This window comes from Callithrix jacchus, chromosome 8, assembly GCF_049354715.1.
Source record: "Callithrix jacchus isolate 240 chromosome 8, calJac240_pri, whole genome shotgun sequence".
Lineage (NCBI taxonomy): Eukaryota > Metazoa > Chordata > Mammalia > Primates > Cebidae > Callithrix > Callithrix jacchus.
The window spans coordinates 19,198,359-19,222,844 of NC_133509.1; the positions used below are offsets into that span (position 1 = coordinate 19,198,359).

Below are 24,486 nucleotides of genomic sequence, written 5' to 3' on the forward strand. Positions count from 1 at the left end.
TCATTTTCACTTTCCTGGAAGGAAGACAAAGTATTTTCTGGTGTTCAGACTCACCCCAGACAACAGTGACGGAGTGAGACTCCATCTCAAAAAAAAAAAAAAAAAAAAAAATCTAGGAAATAATGCCGCTTTAGCTGGAAGTAATGAAGACACCTGATTCCAATTCATATTTTATTTTTATTTATTAAAATTTTTTTGAGACACAGTCTCGCTCTGTCACCCAGGCTGAAATGCAGTTGCGTGATCTCAGCTCACTACAGCCTCCACCTTCCAGGTTCCACTGTAGGTTCAAGCAATTTTCCTGCTTCAGTCTCCCAAGTATCTGGGATTACAGGCACATGCCACCACACCCGGCTAATTTTCGTATTTTCAGTAGACGGTGAGCCACTGTGCCTGGCTCAAATTGATATTTTAAATGCCTATTTGCAATCAGCAAAAAGCCAGGTGTGCTGCATGATGCTTGCTATAAGGATTTGGCTTCTCTGGCTCAAATTTTTTCACTCCACCAAAAGATAAGGAAGGCACAGGCCCATTTGTCCAATCACGTTTGCTAAAAATACTGCAGCCTGAGTGTAGACGAACTTCCCTGACGTTGCCAGAAGTCTCTAGTTAGCAGAATCACTAGATGATTGTATGCAGAAAGCCTCTAGGGAGCCTACAGTCTAATCTTACCTTCTGGTAAAGCAGGTCCAGAAAGCAGAAGTGCCTTGTCCCAGCTGCAGCAAAATAGTAACAGCCTGAGGCTCAGAACTTACTCCTGATTCCCAGATTGAGGCTCTTCCCTCTAGCTGATAAACATCATATGTGGCAGGCAAGGACCAGAGCAACCCAAGCAGGTTAGGGGAGGGGTGGAGCCACCCATGAGCTGCTGAGAGTGGTGGTGGCTCCACTCTCAGCAGCTCATGGGAGAACTTTGGAAAGGCCAGCTGGCAGGAACCCACTTTGGATACTGCTGAACTCAACCTCAGGGGGTCACGGTTGCACCCTAGGTGGATGAATTAGCATACAAGTCTCTGGTCTGTGTCAAAGCTTTGGGGACTTGCCTAAGTTTACAAATTTGAAAGCAGCCACCAACATCAAAGCACAGACAGAATCTGAGCTGCCCTACCTGGGCTATTCAGAAACTCCCACCCAGGGGAAATTGGGAAGGAGAACTTCTATTTGGCCTCAACTGAAACTCTTCTGGAAGCTCAATGGGGCCTCTGTCAGCTTTGCCCTCTGGACCTGCCCATTAGCCCCAGAGGTGCCCACTGAGACTACCTCCATGCCTGTCAAACTAAAACTTAAACCTAAGAGTGTCTGCAACATGGACTCCCGCCAGCCTGATCAGAAGTCTACGGAGGGGGCCAGGCACGGTGGCTCACGCCTGTATTCCCTATAATCCCAGCACTTGGGGAGGCTGAGGTGGGTGGATCACCTGAAATCAGGAGTTCAAGGCCAGCCTGGTCATCATGGTGAAACCACATCTCTACTAAAAATACAAAAATTAGCCGGGTGTGGTGGTGGGCGCCTATAATCCCAGCTACTCTGGAGGCTGAGACAGCAGGATTGCTTGAACCCGGGAGGCAGATGTTGTAGTGAGCCAAGATCGCACAATTGCACTCCAGCTGGGGTGACAGTGAAACTCTGTCTCAGAAAAAGAAAAAGAAAGAAGAAAGAAAGAGAAAGGAAAGGAAGGAAGGAAAGAGAGAGAGAGAGAAAGAAAAAGAAAGAAAGAAAGAAAGAGAAAGAAAGAGAGAGAAAGAAAGAAAGAAAGAAGAAAGAAAGAAAGAAAAGAAAAGAAAGAAAGAGAAAGGAAAGGAAGGAAGGAAAGAGAGAGAGAGAAAGAAAAAGAAAGAAAGAAAGAAAGAGAAAGAAAGAAAGAAAGAAAAAAGGAAAGGAAAGGAAAGGAAAGGAAAGGAAAAGAAAAGAAAGAAAAGGCGGGGCATACTGACTCCTCACTGAAGAATGGGATGGACACCCTCACTCTATTCCACCTCTCCCAGCAAAGCCATTAGAGCCGTCTACAGGTGGACATGGGGCGAAGACAGCACAGGTTGCCTGGGCACCGTCTCGTGTTCCCTAGGAGCCTGGCCACTGCAAGGAGAGGCACCTTTAAACAATCAAGCATAGTGAGTGGAGGGGGGCGGCAAGCAGAGCAAAGAGGCACAAATGACAGAGGGGTGGAGCCCCACCAGTCCCTCTGAGGACAAGGCAGAGCGAGTCCCACTGGGGTCCACACCCCTGTGTGTCCCGGGCTGATTTGGGGACAAGGCTCCCACAGTCAACCTACCTATCCCAGTGCTAGCTGGCCAGGGATGCCAGGCTGTACCCGACCTTCGGTTGTGCAGCTTAGAACCTGGACCCCGGCAGAAATTGACAGGTTCCCCAAAACAGTGTCATCCCCAGGACCCCAAGACCTCAAGGAGCAAGAAGCCACAATTCTGGATGTCACGTGCAGCGCCATCTCCTGTCTGCCCTGCCTCCTTATCCCTTCCTCCCTGGGCGACTTTGGACCAGATCTCGGGGCCGGGAGACCCGCCCAGCCCGCCCGGCCGGGATGGGCCTAGCGCCCGGGTGAGGCTGCGTCGTGCTGGGACAGCTCCGAGCTGCCTCCCCACAGTCGCGGGCCGCTACAAGTGCGGATTCGGCGGCAAGAGGAAAGAGTCCGACCCTCCAGGGGCTGCAGGGAGGGCCAACCTTTGGTTCGGCGGCAATCAGGACTGGGAGTCGATATCGCGGGGAACGAATGATGAATGAATAAATGAAAGGATGAACAGAGTGGCGGGCGGAGATGGGCCGCGCGAGGCGTCCCGAGGAGGGTGCCCTCCCCTGCCCCGACGCCGCCGGGACCGTCCCTCATCCGCCAGGTCGCAGCAGACTCAGCCCGGACACCAGATCCGGGAGCGAACACCTCACAGGCTCCCGGAGGCGCCTGGGCGCGCGCGGCGCAGCTCTGGCCCGAAGCCCGCAATCCGGCGGCCGGGAAGTGCCTGCCCCGTGGGCAGAACGCTCCGAGTTGCCGTGGCCCCAGGAGCCGCCCTGCCCCTCGCGGCTGCCTCCGGGGTCCCGAACCCGGCCCCGGGGCTGCCATCCCTTACCTGCCCGCCTCGGCGGCCTCGCTTCGGCTTAGAGCGGTCATCGCGGCGCCAGCGCCCCGCGCCCCCGACCGCGCGCCGGGACCCAGCGCCGGCCGGACCCCGCCCGCCCCGTCGAGAGCCCGCCCCGCTCGCCCATTGGCGGCTCGCGCGGGCCGGGCCCAGCCCATTGGCCGTTCCTCCCCCTTCTTCCCGAGCTTCCCTCTTTCCCCACCTTCCCCAGGTGGGGCACCCAGCTCTACGCAGATTATAGTGCTCGGTCCCCCAAACTGGAAGGTCCCGGAGGCCAGGGCCTGGCGCAGCACCTCCTGTTCCTCACGTCGAGGGTATTGTGTCCTGCTAGACGCTTCTGTCCTCCTAGTCTTGGAAATTGGGTCCCTCTGCAGGAAACGATTCCGGGCCCTTTCCAACCCAGTCCTTCCCAACACCGAACTCCAGGGTACGTTTCAATTTCACCGTTAGTGGGGAATAGCAAAGGGGATATTGAACACCATGGTCTGACAGGCAAGTCACCACCGGGAGCCCTGGAGCCAGGATGCTTCCATGCACCTTTGCCAGAGTTTTTAACATTGTAGTTTCTCCAAGGAAATACACTTTCGGAGGAGTCTGCGGAGGGACTTAAGGTGGACACAAATCAAAGACAGGGAAGCAGAGGCACAGCTCAGTGTGTCACAATGAGCTGGGCTGAACTGAGCAGTGGAATGGGCCCAAAGGTCCTATTCCCCAACTTGCCTGGCCTGCAGGCCCTTTCCTCTTCCACCCCCACCAGGTCACCTGGTCCTTGGGAGTGTGGTTAGGAGAGGGGAAAGCCACAGGCCAGATTTGGTCCCATTTCCAACTCCTCCCCTAACCCCTTGGCACTGCAGTATCACAATGGGAGGGCACCAGCAAACGGGTGTGGTCCCAAGGTGAGCCTAAGTCCACAACTGAGGACCAGGGAGCAGAACCCAGTCTCGGGCGTCTAGCTAGGGTAGACTCATCCAGGTAAGGGATCGCTATTGCAGGGAGACCAAAGTGGAGGGAGAACCACCACCAGGGATTCATGATTTGGGTTTATCTACCAGAGTAGGGAGGGAGGAGCCCTTGTCCCTGTTCTTTCCCATCTCTGGTTCACATAAGCCATTAAGGTCTCCTAACAGCACTGAGGGGGGGCAACCTAGAACCCTAAGAGTCAGCTACTGCTTTCCCAGCGCATCTGTACCTGAAGGCAGGCAGGATGGCAGGCGACACCACCTAGCTCCCACCGTCGGGCATGGGGCTGCAGCCATTTCCAGCCTGCTCAGAGGGCAAAGTTCAACCATCTCCCCCTCCCCAGCAGAAGAGAGAGGAAACAGGTGCTTCAGCTGTTGTTTATTGACATACAGGTAGGCTCTATAGCAACAGGCCTGGAGGCGCTGCAGTAGTGGGGGAAAATGGAAGGTGGAGTGTTTGTCACAGGACAGCTGAGTGGAGGGTGGGGACAGGTGTGAACTGGGGAGGCCCAGGGGGTTGGGGAAGCAAGGGTCAGGGCCAGAGTTGGCTTAAATGGAACAACTGCTCTGTGCGCTAAGGCCCCTAACTCTCGCTGGCTGTTTCCTGCCCCCAGACCAGGGTTGGGAGTCCTCTGAGCATCCATTTTCTAAAGGAACTGAACGGAGTACACACAGGAAAGGAAGCTGGCACCCTCTTGCCATCTGGCTCCTAGGGCCTCCAGTCCGGCATTCCTCCTTCTTCCCTTGACTGGGTGGGGCCACATGATGGGCAGCCAGGCTCTGGGCTGTCCCACCAGAGCAGGGAGTAAACACAGCCATGTTTCATCGAGGCGTTTTATCTTCTTCTCTGGTGTCCCAGCCCACCAGTGCCACATTACAGCCCAGAGTGAGCTCTACAAGCGTTGCTGGCCTAATGGATGGGTTGGGGGAAGGGGGTGGGACAGGGGCTGGAAGAGGGGCTCTGGGGTCTATCACGGCACAGGAACAACACGCATGGTGTTGGTGAAGCCGGAGCCAGGGCGCCACCCAGTCAGCACAATGACCACATCTCCCTTCTTGAAGAAGCCTCGGGCCTTGCCTGGAGGAAGAGAAGGGAGGTTGGTGAGTAAAAGCCGAGCCATGAAGGGTCTGCACCTGGGCAGCTGCCCCAAACCTGAGCACTGAACTAGGCTGGCTGACCACTACTTCCTCAAACCACGAGGTGGCGCCAAACCCACAGCCCAGGCAAACAGGAGGGAGGCCCTGAAATTTCCTTATCACTCAGATGGTAGGGTTGGCAAGGACCTTTGGACATCATTCACTTTATCCTCGAGAGGGTGCAAAGCCTAGCCCAAGGTCAGAGCTAGCTGTTTCCTGTCATCCGATGATACCCTACCTTACTCGGGGACAATGGCCACATCAGTACATAATCTGTATGCCACCCACAGTGCAGGAGCTCTAGCCAATTTTATTTAAAAACAAAAATTCTCAGTAATGAGCAAATGCCAAAGAATGGACAATTTTGCTTTGGGCCCTAGACTAGAAAAGAAGAGGGTCTGAACTGCTCATCCCTACAACTCAAAGGACCCTTTTCCTTCCTGGGCTCAGCCTAGGACTTCAGGGAATGAGAGATTCAGAAAACATTCCCAGTGAGGGAGAGGAGCAGTCAGATGGGCCTCCTGCCCCTCCAAGATCTGCACATTCCTCTTTCTATTCCCCAAATTTCAGGGTCCCAGAAAAGCCAATGCTCAAGCAGCCCCAAACCCCACCAACCTCTAGCCCCTGCTCCAACCACATACCAACATTCATGGCCAAGTTCACCCGGAGGTCCACATCCTCAGCCCAGGCCTCCTGGATGGGGTCCTTACACAGCACAGGGAAGATACCACGGTACAGGTGAGCCTGACGAGCTGTCTGGGCATTCCGTGTCACAGCAATGATGGGGGCACGTGGGCGGTATCTGGCCACCTGGTGAGCAGATCTGAGATGGGAAGGGGGAGACAGACACAAATGACCATTACACGGGCCCCAGGAAGCACCTCAGGATGTTCAAACAGCTCACCCTCTCATCCAGCTCACCATGCCAGCCTGAGGGTTCTGGCCAGTTCAATATCTGCTCCCTAGGACCTCTCCCGAGGCGTGGGCAGCCCCTCATCCTATATCCTCTACAGCATGCTAAGCTACCATTTGGCCTCTACCCCTATTCTACAGACCAGGGGCCCAGGATCATCTTGACCTGGGCAAAGTCAGCCTCACCCACTTACCCCACAGCCCAGGATTGGCAGAACCCCTCGTACACCCTGAACTCTGACACAAAGAGGCAGCACTGGCCCAATGTCAGGGCGCTCATTCTTCTCACTGCCAGTGACAACTACAAGCCAAGGAGCACGTGCGTAGCACCTGACTCCTGATATCTGCAAAGAGCAGGAGCAGAGCTGACCCAGCCCCCTAAGGAATCAGTATCAGGATTCTCTACTTATGTGCCTTCTCCCTGCCCCACATGGCCCTTGGCTCCTGAAACAGCCCTAGCTACTGGGCTGTAAGGACCTAGAGTCAAATCTGAGTAATTGAGGCTTAGAAATCTAGGTGCTACTCAGCAGGCAAGAACAGGAAATGGGAATGTTGGTGCGGGAGCAGCTCTGCCTGCCAAACCTCCTCTGGAAGGCAGGGGCCCTTCTGAAGACCCTCTGCCAGGGACTGAATGCTGACACTGCACACTTGTAGCTGCAGATATGTCTCAGGAGCTGGGGGGGACACCTGAAGGGAAGTTATGAGGACACTCAAGAGGTCAGGGAAACAAGCCACATCGCAGTGGAGAAGTCCCTGCACATCACGCTTGGCCTCTGTGCAAGGCCTTCACAGGGAAGCAACTGCTGAGGCCAGGACCAGCTAAGTGAAACCCCAGAAGATGAGAGCTTAAAATAGCCAAACAGCCAGAACTAGACCTTTTAAGAAAGGTCAGCCCTACTGGTTGGAGCTGTTCAGCCAAGACTGAGAGGCTGGAGCCCTCTGCTGAGATCATCTCCACAGCACTTGTGTCCCGGTTCTCTGGGCTGCCCACGCCCATCTGCTGCTACTCAGTGCGTGGGCACTGCCTGTTTGCTCCTCTCTCTTCCAGGAAACCCTCGCTGCCCTGTGGGCAGTGACGAGGAGCATACTCCCTGACCAGGCGGGTGAAGGACATTAACTCAATGTCCTGGGCAAGGAAGGGATCTAAAGCTGGAGGTCCAGCACAGGCCACACAATCTTCAGCCTGGCTGCCTGACCCTACAGAATGTCAGTCAAGATAGCACAGCAACCTCTCCCGAGCTGGAACCCAACTGTCTTGAGAGCTCAAAAACAGGAGGGACTAGAGTGCCAAATGGGCACGCAGTAAGCGGCATTTAAATTCATCTTCCCGACTGAATTGTTAAAGAGAACGGAGTAACTGGAACAAGCAAAAGTGGTTATCTTTTACTGTTTTAGAGGACTAGATTTTCAATATCAAATAACCATGTGTAGTCAGCCTGTGCACTATTATGTAATAAATCTCCAGTGTAAACTTGCTTTTGATCCACATGTTCTAACACTCCTTAGAGTGCCGCCTGGAGTCCGTTGGGCCCAGGGGAGGGGCTCTGCTCACTTCTTCCCTGCAGGTCCAGGTGGCAGGCAGAGGGGTCTTACCGTGGCTCAGCGCCACCCGAGCACTGCTCAATGCACTGCTCCCAGGGCCCCCGAGGAGAGGTGCCACTGAGCAGGGCATCCCAGGGAGCTGCTGCCGCCTCCTACCTGCCAGACTTGGTGAGGACGATTATGGCCCCACTGCAGCACTTGAAGGAGGCCTCCACGGCGCCCACGGCGGTGGCTTCTGTGGGGTCGCTGGTAATGGGCGCCAGGCGGCGGAGTTCCTCAAATAATTGCAAGTGGTAGATGGCGGCCTCTGCCTCACGGGCAATCTAGGGGAGCAACATTCGTCCAGAGGGACGAGAGGGGGACAGAGCTTTGTCAGAGCTTTGTCACAAAAGGAGAGGGAAGGGAAGAGTCACCCGGACAGCTGGTGAGGAACATGTTCCTTGGGACAAGAGGAGCCCAATCACTGAGATTCTGAGCTGAGCCAAGATCAAGACTCTACAGGAACCAGTCCTTCACCAGGTGCCTGTGACATCTGCTGTGCCTACTGAGCCACAGGACCCTTTGGTCCTGCCCTGCCATGACCTCCCTAGCTGTGTTCCTGCAGACGAGAAGAGGCTCTGTGCCCAGATGCCAGGTTGGGCCTGGCTGTCTTCTCCTAGAGCAGCTGGAGCAAGAGGCTGGTTATCCTAACAGTATTACCTGCCCTTAGGGCCCTACCTGCCAGACTCCGTCAGAACTATCAAAGCTGCCGCTAAACACTTATAAGAAGCCTCCACGCTGCCCATGCCCATGGCTTCCATGAGGTCTGTGGAGTGACTTGAGGCTCGCACAAGTTCTTCAAACAGCTTGCGGTGGAACATGGCTGCCTCAGCCTCACGAGCTATCTGTAAGGTTTAGGGGAAGAGGGGGCAAGGAAGAGGGAAGGAGGAGGAAAAAAAACGAGACACAACACATGGGAAGACAGAATGGGGAATTAATCAGAGAGGAAGGTAACCTTAGGTTAATTGGCTAAATCTGTCCTTCGGGCAGATGCAGAGGTAGCGTGATTAAAGTCCAACTGCTTCAGGGGGTGCTGCCACTTCCCTTCCAATACAGGGAAACTAGCTCTTCCATTCTGGAAGGATTTTTTGATTGGGGTGGAGGGAGACAATCTGGCAGTAGGCTCTAGCACCCTGGCACAGAAACATGCCCAGGCTGGGCCCACACCACTCCCTGGCAGAGGACTTGACCACGCTGCCTCATGATACAGCTTACAGGAAGGAACAGGCCCTCCCTCCTCACATGGCTGTCTGGTTAGGCAAAGACTCCTGCCCAGCCTTCATGCATGCATGGAGTGAGCACTCACTTGGCTTCAGGCACAGGGATGCACTGAGCGTTTCCAATGGCCTGCCATGGAAACGGATTGAGCAGCGCTGGAAAGCTGGGATCAAAGCCAAAGCTAGGCAGCTCAACTGAGTTCTAAGCAGGAGAATGGAAAACTTGGGCTAACTTGTGAGAGGCACACTGAACAGCCATGTGAAGAGACAGATGCCTGTAGAAGCATGCAGATATGTTTAATAAGACACTTGATTAAAATCTAATGATTGAAATAGTCATGAGAAAGCCACTGAGTTATTTATAGACCACTTGCTCAGATAAGACCAAAAATCAGAAAGACAATGTAAGCTTTAGAGGATTACAATGCAATCACCAGCCTCTTAGTAAATGATGGGTGAGGGAGGAATCGATAACAGCCCCTCATGAATTTCATAGTGGAAGCAGATGTGCGGCAGGATTTACCAGGTTAAAGGCATTCATTCTGTAAGAATGGAATGCATGCAGCCCAGAGGACACGGGACATGAACAGGAAACAGAGCCATACCTGGTACTGCTTAGTTATGGGTCATTAACTGCATCAGTTAGACACGGAAGAAAGCAGTGAACAGTTAAGGGGAGGAACTGTTGGCCAGTGTTAACTGGTGACACAGAAAGGAGAGGTCTAGCCACCTGGAGGGGCAGCTACAGCCTGGCGCAGACCTGTAACTCTTCTGAGCAGTGCCATGCAATCCAAGCCTTGCAGCTCTAGGGTTCTGTTCATAGGAAACACCAGGGTATGGAGGAAAGGACATGGAATTTAGAACCTGAGCTTGGATCTTAGTCTCTGACCCACTGACAGGCTCCAAATGGAGACCTGTTCTCATCTCCTATTAGACAGTTGCAGGAGGGAAGACTGGCTTTGGAGTCAGCGGGCCGGGATTCAAACCTAGGCTTTATTGGCCATATAACCCTCCTCTATAAATGGAGGTGATGGGAGTCAGGGAGATTATATCCATGTACACAGAGACTTATCAGACAATAATAACAGCAGTGAATATTTAATGCTAAGGCTATAAACATATCTAATCCATTTTACAGAGGAGGTCTTGACAGTTACATGACTTGCTCAAAGACACATTAAAGTCCCCACATTCTATGCAGTGATTTCATGGTTCAGTAAATCCAAGTCAAGATCAGCCCGCCCCTGTCCCACCTTTGAGGCCGTGAAATCACGTAATTTAAGTAAGAGAATTAGAGAGAGGGGACGTGTGGAGAGACCCAGAAAGGCAGGCACTTTAGTGGTGACTGGTTCAAGGCGCACTGTCTCCTGGGAAACCCTCCTACCATGGGGCAATTGTGAGACTGCACCAAGGGTATCTAAGCATCAGAACAGCAATCACATCACACAAAACTGTGAGGCGTCAGCCAGGGCCAGGCTACGTTTAGTGGACCTGGGAGATTGCTCTCTACCAATTTTTTTATGTTGTGTTCTTTGTTGGGGTTCTTTTTTGAGGCAGGGTATCACTTGTCACCTAGGCTGGTACCATCTTGACTCACTGCAACCTCAACCTCCTGGGTTCAAGTGATCCTCCTTCCCCAGCACCATCCAAGTAGCTGGGACTACAGGCGTGCACCACCAGGTCCGACTAGCTAACTTTTGAATTTTCAGTAGTGACAGGGTTTTGCCATGTTGCCCAGGCTGGTCCCCTGAGCTCAAGCAATCTGTCTACCTTGGCCTCCTAAAGTACTGACATTACAGGTATAAGCCACCATCCCTGGCCTCTACCAATTTCAATATGGGGAAACCCACTAAAGATGCTAATGACAACCCAGAAAATATCCTCAGTCTATGAATTCAGTTTGCCACTGAAAGAGCATTTAATAGAAATGACATGTCTTCTCTGGAAGCTGTTTAAGCCCAGTAACAGGACACACAGTGAAAAAGGAAAGGAAGATGTCCAGACCAGGTGGGTGTTTTCTTTGGGGCGGGAGGGGTGGTATTTTAAACTTAGGGGCTTGTAGGGGCTGGTCTTTCACTGGTGAGAAAGGAAATAGAAAGGCCGAAGAAGGCCGGGCGCAGTGGCTCAAGCCTGTAATCCCAGCACTTTGGGAGGCCGAGGTGGGTGGATCACGAGGTCAAGAGAGCAAGACCATCCTGGTCAACATGGTGAAACCCCGTCTCTACTAAAAATACAAAAAATTAGCTGGGCATGGTGGCGCGTGCCTGTAATCCCAGCTACTCAGGAGGCTGAGGCAGGAGAATTGCCTGAACACAGGAGGCGGAGGTTGCAGTGAGCTGAGATCGTGCCATTGCACTCCAGCCTGGGTAACAAGAGGGAAACTCCATCTCAAAAAAAAAAAAAGAAAGGCCAAAGAAGAACCATGTCCAGGTAAAGTGTAAGTTCAGAGCCTGACCTAAGACGACTGGGAGAAAGTTAATTTCTAGCACTCATCATACCAGACCTATGTAACCCTGATCAGGGATCCCCGAGGTTAGCTCTGCTGTAAGTTTCAGAGCTGGAACAGACAGGGGAGAGGGAGCGAGCCTCCAATCCTGAGCAGCGGCCAGGCGGTCAACACGACAAGCTGGAAGAGCCTGAAGAATAAGCTCTCAGAGCAGAAAGGGAAAGAGCCTCCACAACTCCTCCAGATGCTCAGTCCAGGGCCACCTGGGTCAGCCGCACTCCCTCCTCTCTGTCGCCCACCAGCAGTCACTCAACCCAGCTTTTTGGTCTGGAGTAAGAGCAGCAGCTGCACGCTAATGGCACAGCAAAGCAGATCTCCCTCACAGGCACCATGCAAGGCCAGCACAGGCAGCGCAGTGCACGCAGCAGCCTCCAGAGCAGGTTCACAGAGGGCCCCTGGGGGAGCGCCTGTCTGTGGGATGCGGGAGGAATTGAAGGGAAGAGGGCAGCTGGGAGCAGGAGCCCCTGGCCCTTTTCAGAATAGGGCAAAGGTACTCAGAACCTCTGACTCTGAGGAAGAGGTATAAGACCTCCTTTCACTGCAGAAGTATCCCAGGACTTAAGCCATGGAAGGATTCACAACCTTGAAGTCGTAAGTGAAATGAACTGTGTGGTGTCCGATGGAGGAGGATGCCTCCAGAGCAGAAGGAAATGGAACGGTGGAGGTGTGGACAGGAATGCAGAACAGGAAAAATAAAAAATAAAAAAGCCAATTCCACTTCCACCCCCACCCCCACCCCCACCCTCTTGCTGCTGTGACTTGGCAGATAATGAAAGACTGTGCATACGAGGATGCAGAAGCCTAAAAAGTTCTGCACCAGAGCCTGCCTCCATCCCAGGCCCAGCCTGAAGCCCAGGGGGATGGGGCAGGCCCTGAGAACTCACCAGGTGCTGCATGCGCACGGCCTCTAGAGGATAGTCCCCTTTGGCTGTCTCTCCAGACAGCATGATACAGTCAGCTCCATCCAGGACTGCATTGGCCACATCACTGCCCTCAGCCCGGGTGGGACGGGGCTTCTTGATCATGCTCTCCAGCATCTGGGAGGGGACAGAGCTTTAATGAGACGTGGCTTAGGCTGTCTTCAGAGACAAATGACAGCGAGTTGATCCTCTGGATAGTTAGTAGGTGGACAGAGCTTGGCTTTCTGTAGCTGTATGGGGGCGGGGGATATCTGTGTGTTACATGAGATAGTTCCATGGGAAGAGATCAGACAGCCTCCAGAGCTTTCCCATTCAAAACTGTGAGTGTGCACAGGAGAATGTGGGGAGGGGTGGGCACATGCCTGAGTGGCACAGATGACAGGCTTCCCAGCTCGGTTGCACCGCCCAATCATCATCTTCTGAGCAAGGAAGACCTTCTCTGCAGGAATTTCAATGCCTAGATCACCACGAGCCACCATGATCCCATCACTGGCCTCCAGGATTTCATCAAACCTGATGGACAAAGTGAGGTGGAAAGAGGTTATATAGAACAGGGACCACAAGTATGGCGGTAGACAGGACATTTCCCTGGGATTCCCTAACTTAGATGTCCGTGTTCCAGGACAGACATCTATTTTATCATCATGGGTGCACACAGATGCCAGGACACTCCAGCCACCTTAGTCCCCCAGAGTGGGCCAACAATTCTATCTGCCGGGCTTCAACAATATGGATACTTCACTGATGGAAGAAAAGGGGAGAGGGCAGGGTCTCCTCCAAATCCCATGGACTTATTCCCAGGGTCTCCTCTCCAAATCCCATGCATTTGAGGTGTCTCTCTAGAACCTCCATTCTCCAATCAGCACTTCAAGACAGAAAATCCGAGAGGCCTGATGACTGTCTCCACCATAAAAATCCACGGCCTCATCTAGCCCACTCCAACCTGCCGAAGGCAAGAGGGAATGTGGCTTTGCCTGGCGTAGGGCCAAATTCAGCTAGCCCATGGCTTATCAGGATGGCAAAAGGGAAGGCCCCAAATTACCTCGTACAGAGGATATCCACACAAAGTTAAGACAGTAAGGCCACTACAGTGGGTACAGAGGGTTGCTCCCCTACCCTCCCCAAGCACACTCCCCAAGAGTAGGTCTAGCATCTTAGCAGTGCTGAGTTGTGTTCCAGCAGGAAGCCAAAGAGAAACAGATGTCACCCAGCTGGCCATGTTCACTGGGCTCTACCTTGTGAGCATTGGGAAGAGGGGTAAGCTAAGTTGGGGCAATGTGAACCTGGAGAACAACCACACATCCTCCTGTGGGAGTAGAATGGACCATACCAGAGTTAGCCCGATCACTGAGCCAGCAGCCACTTTCTAAGTGAAGACCAGGCTGTAAGCTTCACATGGCCAACAAGCCCTGAACTGCAACATGGCCCCCCAGGAAGGACCAAAAAGTGTCTGCTGTTACCTTTCCCCTTGGTCCCCCCGTTCCAGCAAACACTGGTAGTGTTTCTGATCAGGAAGAGAGCATCATGACTCCTGATCCTGTGAGCAGTGACCCTGTTCTCTCAAACGTTGGTCCCCAGGCTCAGGGAACAATGTCAAGCTGGCAGCATCTCAATCACCTGGGAAGCTTTTTTTTTTTTAAACCAATGCCTTCTACTCTGCTAAGATATTCTGATTCAGTGGATTTGGAACAGGATTGGGAGTCTACCTTCTGACGGGTAAGGGACACAGGGCTGGGAATCAAGACATTCACAGGATGCACCATGCCCTTCAGAGAGCTGCGCTGGGACTGAAGCAGGGACAGTGGGGACTTGCCTCCGAACCCCCTCATGATTCTCGATTTTGCTGATTATCTTGATGTTCTTCCCCTTCTCTCCCAGGACCTTCCTCACTTCATGGACATCGGCTGCCTTGCGGATGAATGACGCAAACACCATATCAACATCCTGCTCAACCCCAAACTTCAGGTCCTGGATGTCCTTCTCTGACACAGCAGGCAAGTCCACAGCAGCCCCAGGAAGGTTCACACCCTTCTTGCTGCCCAAGGAGCCACCATTTTCCACCTCTGTCACCAGGAAGTCAGCACCTGTGTGAAAAGAAGTAGGTGGGGAGCAGAGCACTGAGGGCACTGCTTAACAGGAAGAAGGTGCCTTTCCCCCAAGTACAGTGATCTAGGAAGTAGCACATCATGGGTGCTGGAGCCATTTACCATAGTTGAAACCCTACTCCACTAACTGTGTAATTCTAGGCAAGCCACTTAACCTCTCTGTACCTCAGTTTCCTCGACCATAAATCAGGATAATTAAGATTGTTTTGACTTTGGGAGGCCAAGGCAGGTGGATCATCTGAGGTCAAGAGCTCCAGACAAGCCTGGCCAACATGGTGAAACCCCGTCTCTCCTAAAAATACAAATAAATTAGCCAGGCAAGGTGCCTCTAATCCCATCTACTTGGGAGGCTGAGGTAGGAGAAATCCTAGAACCCGGGGGGCAGAGGTTGCAGTGAGCCAAGATTGGGCCAATGCACTCCAGCCTGGGCAACAGCGAGACTCTGTCTCAAAGAAAAAAAAAAAAAAAGTCCTATGTTCTCCAAAACCAGAGGAATGTAACTATGCTGGATTAAAGTCTCTCTTTGAGGATAAATGAGTTATAAAAGGGATTCCTCAGAACACACAGACTCAATCTCGCTGCCAGCCAACCAAGCTTCCGATCTTGTGTCAAAGAACTTTAGAGACGGGAAATGGTTTTAGATAAGTGGACCCCAACTCCCATCCGTACCTTTCTGCTTCACCTGGAGAGAAATAAGCCCATCATCCACGTAGATCTTGCTGCCCACTTCCACCACCTTGCAGATGTTCTTGTAGTCCAGCCACAGGATGTTCTCGTCACACTTCTCCATGTAGGCGTTATCCAGCGTGATTTTGAGAGTGGCTCCCTTCTTCAGCTCTACCTCTGCGGTGCCGCTCTGGGGAGAGAGAGTAAGCAAGAGTCCAAACTGGAGATGCCAGCAGCAGTGTCACCCCGGCAGGAACGGAAAAGCTCTTTCCTCCAAGAAACAATGCTCAAGTCTCCATTAAAAGTAATATAGTTTTTTGCGCTTATTCTCTAACTCAATATACTTTAAGGAAATAACCCAAGAAAAAAAAGATAATGTTTCAGTTATGCCACTTAATGATGAAGAAAAAGATACAAAGGGATGGCTCCCCAAGTTAGAAAGCCTGAAGTTTAGGGGTTTTTTGTTGTTGCTGTTAAGTTTAGATTTTTAGGGTAAAAATAAAAACAGTTCCTTTGTGGTACCATTTCCTAGCAAAGTAGATCAGATTAACATTGTTTACAGTGATGAATAAATTCTCATTTGCAGACCTCAACTCATCTGCAGTTCTCCATAGTGCTGGGATGAAACACGACACCCCAGCACTTCAGAGGACACGTCTCTGGGGCATGCTGCCTACTGAGCCTCCCTCCCTGTCGCTCTCCCCAGAATACTCACGCCCTTGATGAGGCCAGTTCGGATCTCAGGTCCTTTAGTGTCCAGAGCCACAGCAACGGGCCGGTAGAGGATGGGGTCAGAAGCAAAGCTTTCCGTGGCTGCGCGCACATTCTTGATGGTCTCCGCATGGTACTGGGGGTAACGGAAGAAGATGACAAGCCTGCTCCCACATTAGGATCCAGCTCCAATTCCCCTGCCCAGGAGCCAAAGCTGATCACTCAGGAAAGGCCTGTGGATGTCTTCGAGGTCCACCTCCATCCTCAGCATGATCCGTGCACTGACAACTCCTCTACCTGATTAATCCAACCTCCTCAACTTCCACACACTTCTGCTATAGCACTAATTCACCCTCAGGGCAAATCTTTGAAACGTTGGTGGCAAATTTCAGAATATCACCACCAAAACCCATTAGGGTATGGGTGCAAACACATCTCATCATAAAAGCAGCTGTATCCCTAGGGCTGTTCTTTTTTCCCTAAGAATCATCAAATACCCTCAGCAAATAAAGTCGATAAACAGGGCAGAAAGCCTAGGACTTGTGTTTGGATAAGGCCGGTTTGGCAATCAGTGTCACATTTTGATAGATGTGGTAATGCTGAGAGCATTTCCTCTATTGATTCCAACTACAATCCAAACTTTGAAGTTATTGACTTAAGCTAACAGTGGCCTAAGCTAAACAATTCATTGCTAAGGTCACACAGACCTGGTTTTCTCAATCACTTTCTAGATTCTGATCACAGACGAGGAAAGGTGGTCATATGCCTTTCTCTAAATGAACTACTCTTTATTATTCCTTGCTTGCAACAAATCCTGGTTTCAATCTCTTGTTTTTTGAGACGGAGTTTCCTTCTTGTTACCCAGGCTGGAGTGCAATGGCGCGATCTCGGCTCACCGCAACCTCCGCCTCCTGGGTTCAGGCAGTTCTCCTGCCTCAGCCTCCCGAGTAGCTGGGATTACAGGCACGTACCACCATGCCCAGCTAATTTTTTGTATTTTTAGTAGAGACGGGGTTTCACCATGTTGACCAGGATGGTCTCGATCTCTTGACCTCGTGATCCACCCACCTCGGCCTCCCAAAGTGCTGGGATTACAGGCTTGAGCCACCGCGCCCGGCCCTCAATCTCTTTTCTTAAGCTGTTCTTCCTTTCCATTTGCCGTTTTGTTTGTTAAATTTCAATGGCTCATGCCTGTAAACCAAACATTTTCTGAGGCTAAGGTGGGAGGATAGCTTGGGCCCATGAGTTTGAGATGAGCCTGGGCAACATGGCGAAACCCCATCTCTATTAAAAATACAAAAATTAGCTGGGCGTGGTGGTGCATGCCTGTAGTCCCAGCTACTTGGGAGGCTAAGGCAGGAGAATCGCTTGAACCCAGGAGGTGGAGGTTGTAGTGAGCTGAGACTGGGCCATTGCACTTAAGCCTGGGCAAGAATGAGACTCTGTCTCCAAAAAAAAGAGAATAGAATACAAATAGAAATAGTTGTTTTTTGTTTGTTTGTTTTGAGACAGAGTTCCACTGTTGTTACCCAGACTGGAGTGCAATGGCGCAGTCTCAGCTCACTACAACCTCCACCTCCTGGGTTCAAGCGATTCTCCTGCCTTAGCCTCCTCCCAAGTAGCTGGGACTACAGAAACGCACCACCACACCCAGCTAATTTTTGTATTTTTAGTAGAGACGGGGTTTCACCTTGTTGACCAGGATGGTCTCGAGCTCTTGACCTTGTGATCCACCCGCCTTGGCCTCCCAAAGTGTTGGGATTATAGGCGTGAGCCACCGCGCCTGGTCAGAAATAGTTGTTTTAAAGGGTTAGGTGGTGCCTTTCCTTCAGAGCTGACGTGAGGAGTAAAAGAATATATGAAGTATTCAGGACAGAGTCAAGTACACAGTAATTATTTAATAAATGTTACCTACTGTTATCATCTTATAATGATAAGACTCAGGTGTACTGAATCTTCCACTATAGCTGTGGCTTTACTGGGATGTTACCAGTGGTAAAGAGTTCCATCTATCAATGCTATCCTGCAGAAGGTCTTAAATTTAGGTTGTTTAAAAGTCAACCTTAACTCTACTTAATCCCATTGTAGAATTTTGTGCTCCTAGAATAAAATCCACTTGGTCATAGATTCCTTTCCATCGCTACTGGATTTGGATTAAACCTTGTTTTCTGCAACTCAGACTGGTCTAGCACACTAACTGTTAGTACTAACCTGCCTGGTTTTGGTACTGTCCTTGTCCGATCTCAGTATCAGGGTATGCTGGTTTCAAAGGACACAGTAGAAAAATATCTGTATTTCTCTAGGCTTTGGAACAGTGTAAAAAAACAATTTAAACTTTGAAGTGGAGACAATTCAGCCACTAAGATCATCTGGACTTAGTGTTCTGAGGGGAGCCAGATCTTAGTCACTTTTTTAACAGGCTGGAGTGCAGTGACAGGATCTTGGCTCACTGCAGCCGCCGCCTCAGCCTCCTGAGTAGCTGCAACTATAGGCATGTGCCACCACGCCCTGCCAATGTTTGTCTTTTTTGTAGAGACGGCTTCACCATGTTGGCCAGGCTAGTCTTAAACTCCTGACCTAAAGTGATCCGCCCACCTTGGTCTCCCAAAGTGCTGGGATTATGGGCGTGAGCCACCACACCCAACCCACTTTTTCAACTTCCTATGGCCATTGGTCGATTCTATCTTTTGAGTATTTGTCTTTTCTTGGAAAATAGCCAGTCATCATCTCTCTTTATAGGAATTAGTTATAGGTTTTTCTTGACTTTTAAAATGTCTAATGTGTAGGAAATACTCTAGTTTCTATTCATACTCTTACCTGCACATCCTCACATTCTTGACCTGGCTTCCCAGAACTCTCTAGTTTACTATTTTTCCCCACAAAGAATCAGCTCTTAGTTTAATTTGTCAAACTTATTTTCATTTCACTGAGCTATAATCTTACAAAATTAATTTTTCTTCACCCTTTTGAGGGTTTTCCCCCCTTAGTGTTCTGAGTTAAATATTTATTTCATTGAGATCTTTGCTTTCTAAAGTAAGTACACTTCAGTTTTCTTGACTTTGTCCTTAATTTCCATGAAAAAATTATGTCAGAGAATGTGTCTGTATCTACTTCATGAAACTTGAGGGTTTTTTGGGTGACTTAATATATTTTTGTAACCATGAGTTTCATGCCCACATGGCATTTTTGGTCTTGGGGATCTAAAATCATGTATTATAAACATAACAATTATTAGGCATATTATTCAAATCCACATCATATATTATAATCTCTTAGAGCATCTCTGGGAGGCCTACTGAGTCTTCCACTACAGCTGTGGCTTTGTTGGGATGTTATCATGTGGTAAAGAGTTCCATCCATTAATGGTACCCTGTGGGGGCCACGTGTGGTGGCTCGCGCCTGTAATCCCAGCACTTTGGGAGGCCGAGGCGGGTGCATTATGAGGTCAAGAGATCGAGACCATCCTAGTCAACATGGTGAAACCCCATCTCTACTAAATATACAAAAAATTAGCTGGGCATGGTGACGTGCGCCTGTAATCCCAGCTACTCAGGAGGCTGAGGCAGGAGAATTGCCTGAACCCAGGAGACAAGGTTGCGGTGAGCCGAGATCACGCCATTGTACTCCAGCCTGGGTAACAAGCGAAACTCCGACTCAAAAAAAAAAAAAAAGGTATCCTGTGGAAGGCTCTATATTTAGGTTGTTTAGAAGTCATTATTTTTACGCCAGGTACAGTGGCTTATGCCTGTAATCCAAGCATTTTGGGAGGCCAAGGTCGGCAGATCATTTGAGGTCAGGAGTTCAAGATCAGCCTGACCAGTGAAATCCTGTCTCTATTAAAATACAAAAATTAGCCAGGCATGGTGGCAGGTGCCTGTAATCTCAGCTATTCGGGAGGCTGAGGCAGGAAAATCTCTCAAACCCAGGAGGCAGAAATTGCAGTGAGCCAAGATCGTGCCACTGCACTCCATCCTAAGTGACAGAGTGAGACTCCCTCTCAAAATGAATAAATATATAAAAAGTAAATATTTCTGGCCGACATCACATAAGGAACCACATCTTGTCTATGTGAACTGCCAAAAGTGAAGGCTGAAGACTATCTGCCAAAGCTGTCCAAGAGGCTGGGTGGGCACAGTGGCTCACCTGAGGTCAGGAGTTGGAGACCAGCCTGGCCAACATAGCGAAACCCTGTCTCTACTAAAAATATTTAAAAAGTAGCCAGGCATGGTGGCACAGGTCTGTAATCCCAGCTACTTGGGAGGCTGAGGCATGAGAATCGCTTGAACCTGAGAGGCAGAGGCTGTGGTAAGCTGAATCATGCCAGTGCACTCCAGTCTAGACAACAGAGCAAGACTCTGTCTCAAAAAAAAAAAAAAAAAGCCATTAAAAAAACAGATGCAGACATTTGATGTCTCTCTGTCAGTGAGAGGGAAGACACTAATCTCAATGTTCTGCTCAGAAGAACATTTAAAATTGTCAGGAACTGGAAAAGTACGTCCCAGCCCCTAGTCAAAGATGCATATGAAACAAGTCTGACCCTGACATATGGTCAGACTGAAACTGTTTACATTACATTATATAAGTTAGAATAATTTCAGATCAGTTTCCAAGCCCTGAGCCCAGGGACAACCTTATCTTGGTCTAAAACTTCAAAATAAACCCAGACGGATGGACTTCAGACTTCTTTAAAAGATAAAAATTAAAAAATCTTAATTATAATCTGGGAATAGGAGTGAAAGCAGAGACAATCTCCAAAAGCCTTTTGAAGTTTAAAAAACCAAAATCAGCAAGCTCTCATTCAGCAGGTGCAGCAGATTTCACTAACCCTTGCCATTTCAGAGCTGTGTGGTGTTATTTTACTGGATGGAAGGAACCATAAAGCCTATTTAAAGGTCAACTTCTTAAAAATCTATTTCTGCTCCCTCTGCACGCAGGAGCCCATGGCAGACTACAGCAGCAGGGATCAACAGTGAACAGGCCTCCAGTGTGGTCTTTAGCTCTCTTTTTCTTTAAGCTAAACTAACACTTGTAGTAATTATCAGTGACTCTTGCTAAGGACCCCTTGCTTTTGGAAAAACTACAGAATTTCCAAAAGTTACAGGGACATGTCTTAGCCTGTGTGATATGTCTGCTGGACTTGGTCAGGTCCCCATGACATTTAGAGGCCTGCCACTAGCGAGGCCATAGGCTGTTTATGAACATGGGTTAGGGAATCTATGATGAAGAGTCTCATGTTTCCCGAAAGGAGGAATTCGCCTCTTGGATTGCATTTCCCAAAGGCTTTATTTTTAGTCTAAACTTAATACCAACTTCCAAATGCCAGAGGGCAACCACTGTAAGACACTTGACCTCACAGGGTAGCATTTTCTTTACTCTCAACAGGAAACACAGAAGCCAAGACAGGGTCTCACTTTGCCTCTTCTGTGATTCTTCTTATCAGTGCCATTATGAAATCCCATGATCTATGATTATGTCTGAAGGTTTTAAAAAGGCAGTCGGCCAGGCGCGGTGGCTCACGCCTGTAATCCCAGCACTTTGGGAGACCGAGGCGGGTGGATCACAAGGTCAAGAGATTGAGACCATCCTGGTCAACATGGTGAAACCCTGTCTCTACTAAAAATACAAAAAATTAGCTGGGCACGGTGGCGCGTGCCTGTAATCCCAGCTACTCAGGAGGCTGAGGCAGGAGAATTGCCTGAATCCAGGAGGCAGAAGTTGCGGTGAGCCAAGATCGTGCCATTGCACTCCAGCCTCAGTAACAAGAGCAAAATTCCGTCTCAAAAAAATAATAATAAATAAAAATAAAAAGGCGCAGTCCCAGGCTGGACGTGGTAGCTCATTCCTGTAATCCCAACATTTGAGAGAATCACTTGAGCCCAAGAGTTTGAGACTGGCCTAGGCAATATAGTGAGACCTCATCTCCAGAAAAAAAATATTTTTAATTAGCCAGGTGTGGTGGTGCATGCCTGTATTCCCAGATACTCAGGAGGCTGAGTCAAGAGGATCACTTGAACCTTGGGAGGTCAAGGATGCAGTGAGCCATGATCGCACCACTGCAGTCCAGCCTGGGTGACAGAGCTTTATTTTGTCTTATAAAATAAAAAAATAAATAAGACATGGTCCCTCAGGGAACCTCAAACTCTTCAAAACGGGTTTATTCTAAATCTAGGAACAGAGGCAGTAATGGAGCCATCCCCACAGCTGCTACCTGGCTCCTGGGCAAGGCCTCTGTCCATAGGTAAAAGCCAGCTAATAAAGAGCCCAGCACAAATATAATCCTACTAGGCTCCTGAGGAAGAGTGCTAACTAGTGTTATTTTAATGTACCAGAACCCCTGAGAAGGCACATGCTGGGAATACAGTGCTCAGGAAGTGGGCTATTCTACGCCAGATAGTGCTTATGCATTAGGCTCAGTCCTTAAAAACTTGCAATAGTAGAAACCCTTCTCATGGACCTGCCTTGTTATCTTCGTTCTACACTAGGCCAGAATCCATCTACTAGATGGTTCACCATGGCAATACAAGCCATAGGAGAAACCCTGGGAAGAAGAATCAAGAGCTATGGCCACAACACCTAAGGCTTAGAGGGTTTTCCAGTAGAACCCTTCCATGCCTTCCTTTGTGAAAGCTAAGAGTAGCAGAGGTGTGTGTGGGAGATCCATGGCCAGTGACAAAGGGGGTCTTCTTTGCTAAAGGAGACTCAGCCAGTTGCTTAGTCAGGAGAAGAAAGAAGGAGAGTAGGGATGGGCTAGTAAAGACAAACTTCACACTGGCTGTGAAACCCAGACTCATCCTTGCCTAGTCCACTGTGGCTAAATGAATACTGCACACACTCCCTGTTTCCTACAGGCCATCACAATGGCCACAGGGTCCAGCCATGGCTCACCTCATGAGTTCCATGAGAGAAGTTCAGACGAGCCACATTCATTCCAGACTTAATCATCTCCTTCAACGTCTCCACCGATCGGGAAGCTGGGCCTATTAGGAAAAGTTTTAAAGCCACAAGTATTAATTATTCAAAGAAGGAAAAACATCGAGTTTGCTTAAATTTAAAGAATTTTTTTTAACTGAAAACTTTTCCTCTCCCAAATAGCTCGAAAGTCTTTAAAAAGCGCACGGAAGGCTACTACTGTGCCAGCTTACTTTCTTGATTTATTGGGACACTTCGACCATTTCCTTCAAATTCTGCAGACTCCCATCCTATCAAGAAAGTCTGGTAAGGCTTGGCCAGCCTTCTCTGCCGTCACTGAAACCCAGCCAGATGTCCGACCACAGAATCTTGGTTGCACAACATGTTAAAAAGATCTTTTCTAGGTCTCTAAGTTGCTCCTACAAAGACCCGCTAAGGAAGACACCCTCTAAATTTTGCCTATAGCATAAAACCTAAAACATATGGATTCTTTTTGCAACAAATTATTTTTTTTATCATAAACTGATAGTTTATAATTTGGGTTACAAAGTTTGAATACAATACATACAGTTTGGATACAATGTGGAATAACTAAATCAGGTTAATTAACATATCCATCACTTTAAATACTTACCAATTTTTGTGGTGAGAACATTTGAAATTTACTCTCAGCAATTTTTTTTTCTTTTTTCTTTCTTTTTGAGACAGAGTCTAGTTCTTATTGCCCAGGCTGGAGTGCAATGTTGCAGTCTCAGTGCACTGCAACCTCCACCTCCCAGGTTCAGGCGATTCTCCTGCCTCAGCCTCCCAAGTAGCCAGGATTATAGGCACCCACCACCACGCCCGGCTAATTTTTTTGTATTTTTAGTAGAAACAGGGTTTCATCATGTTGGCCAGGCTGGTCTGAACTCCTCACCTCAGGTGATCTGCCCACCTCAGCTTCCCAAAGTGCTGGGATGATTACAGGTGAGAGCCACTACACCTAGACATTTTTTTTTTTTTCTTAAGACAGGATCTCACTCTATTGCCCAGACTGGAGTGTGGTGGTAGGATCATGCCTCACTGTAACTTCAATCTCCTGGACTCTCCCATGTAGCTAGGACCATAGGTGCATGCTACCATGCCCAGCTAATTTGTTTTTTGTATGTGCTTTGTTTTACTTTTTTGTACTCAGGCTGGTCTCAAATTTCTGGCCTCAGTCAATCTTTCCAGCTTGGCCTCCCAAAGTGCTAGGAGCCACCACGCCTGGCTATCTCAGCAATTTTGAAATGTCTAATACTCTATTAACTATATTCGCCATCCTGTGCACATACTAATTCGTTATTGCAACTTCCTATGACCTGAGTTCTCTCATTAGAAATCTGTGTAGCATCCCATGTAGCACCTAGGTTTGTTAGGATAGTTAGTTTTTTCTTTTTTTTTTTTTTTTGAGATGGAGTTTCGCTCTTGTTACCCAGACTGGAATGCAATGGCACGATCTCGGCTCACCGCAATCTCTGCTTCCTGGGTTCAAGCAATTCTCCTGCCTCAGCCTCCCGAGTAGCTGGGACTACAGGCACGCACCACCATTCCCAGCTAATGTTTGTATTTTTAGTAGAGTCGGGGTTTCACCTTGTTGACCAGGATGGTCTCGATCTCTTGACCTCGTGATCCACCGGCCTCCGCCTCCCAAAGTGCTGGGATTATAGGCATGAGCCACCGCACCCAGCCAGGATATTTAGTTAGTTTTTTCAGGAGAGAAAGGGTCACTTTTTTGGGGGAAGTGGCACACCAC

General features: G+C 49.6%; 2 protein-coding genes across 21 annotated transcripts in view; both read right to left on the reverse strand.

Annotated features, from left to right (window-relative positions):
- The window catches only part of GRAMD2A (GRAM domain containing 2A), a 38,691-nt gene extending 35,179 nt beyond the window's left edge, over nucleotides 1-3,512 (reverse strand). For 2 of the 7 annotated variants that reach the window (XM_035259118.3, XM_078333573.1), the window contains exon 1: nucleotides 3,081-3,190. Coding sequence is in view for 5 of the 7 variants with exons in the window: in XM_035259110.3 (XP_035115001.2) it covers nucleotides 3,081-3,247 (167 nt within the window). In the remaining 2 variants the exon portion in view is untranslated. Of the gene's footprint in view, nucleotides 1-3,080 lie in introns of all 7 variants that reach the window. The other 5 variants (XM_035259110.3, XM_035259114.3, XM_035259116.3 and 2 more) reach the window with 5 other exon arrangements.
- Nucleotides 3,513-4,412: 900 nt separating this feature from the next.
- Nucleotides 4,413-24,486, reverse strand: part of PKM (pyruvate kinase M1/2) — a 31,643-nt gene continuing 11,569 nt past the window's right edge. For 8 of the 14 annotated variants that reach the window (XM_035259107.3, XM_078333537.1, XM_035259104.3 and 5 more), the window contains 9 exons: nucleotides 22,689-22,780; nucleotides 15,808-15,939; nucleotides 15,096-15,282; nucleotides 14,135-14,405; nucleotides 12,684-12,834; nucleotides 12,286-12,438; nucleotides 8,357-8,523; nucleotides 5,827-6,008; nucleotides 4,413-5,126 (listed from right to left, as the gene is read on the reverse strand). In XM_035259107.3, the coding sequence (XP_035114998.2) occupies nucleotides 5,020-5,126; nucleotides 5,827-6,008; nucleotides 8,357-8,523; nucleotides 12,286-12,438; nucleotides 12,684-12,834; nucleotides 14,135-14,405; nucleotides 15,096-15,282; nucleotides 15,808-15,939; nucleotides 22,689-22,780 (1,442 nt within the window). In that variant the 3' untranslated portion in view covers nucleotides 4,413-5,019. Of the gene's footprint in view, nucleotides 5,127-5,826; nucleotides 6,009-7,795; nucleotides 8,524-12,285; nucleotides 12,439-12,683; nucleotides 12,835-14,134; nucleotides 14,406-15,095; nucleotides 15,283-15,807; nucleotides 15,940-22,688; nucleotides 22,781-24,486 lie in introns of all 14 variants that reach the window. The other 6 variants (XM_078333541.1, XM_078333535.1, XM_078333540.1 and 3 more) reach the window with 2 other exon arrangements.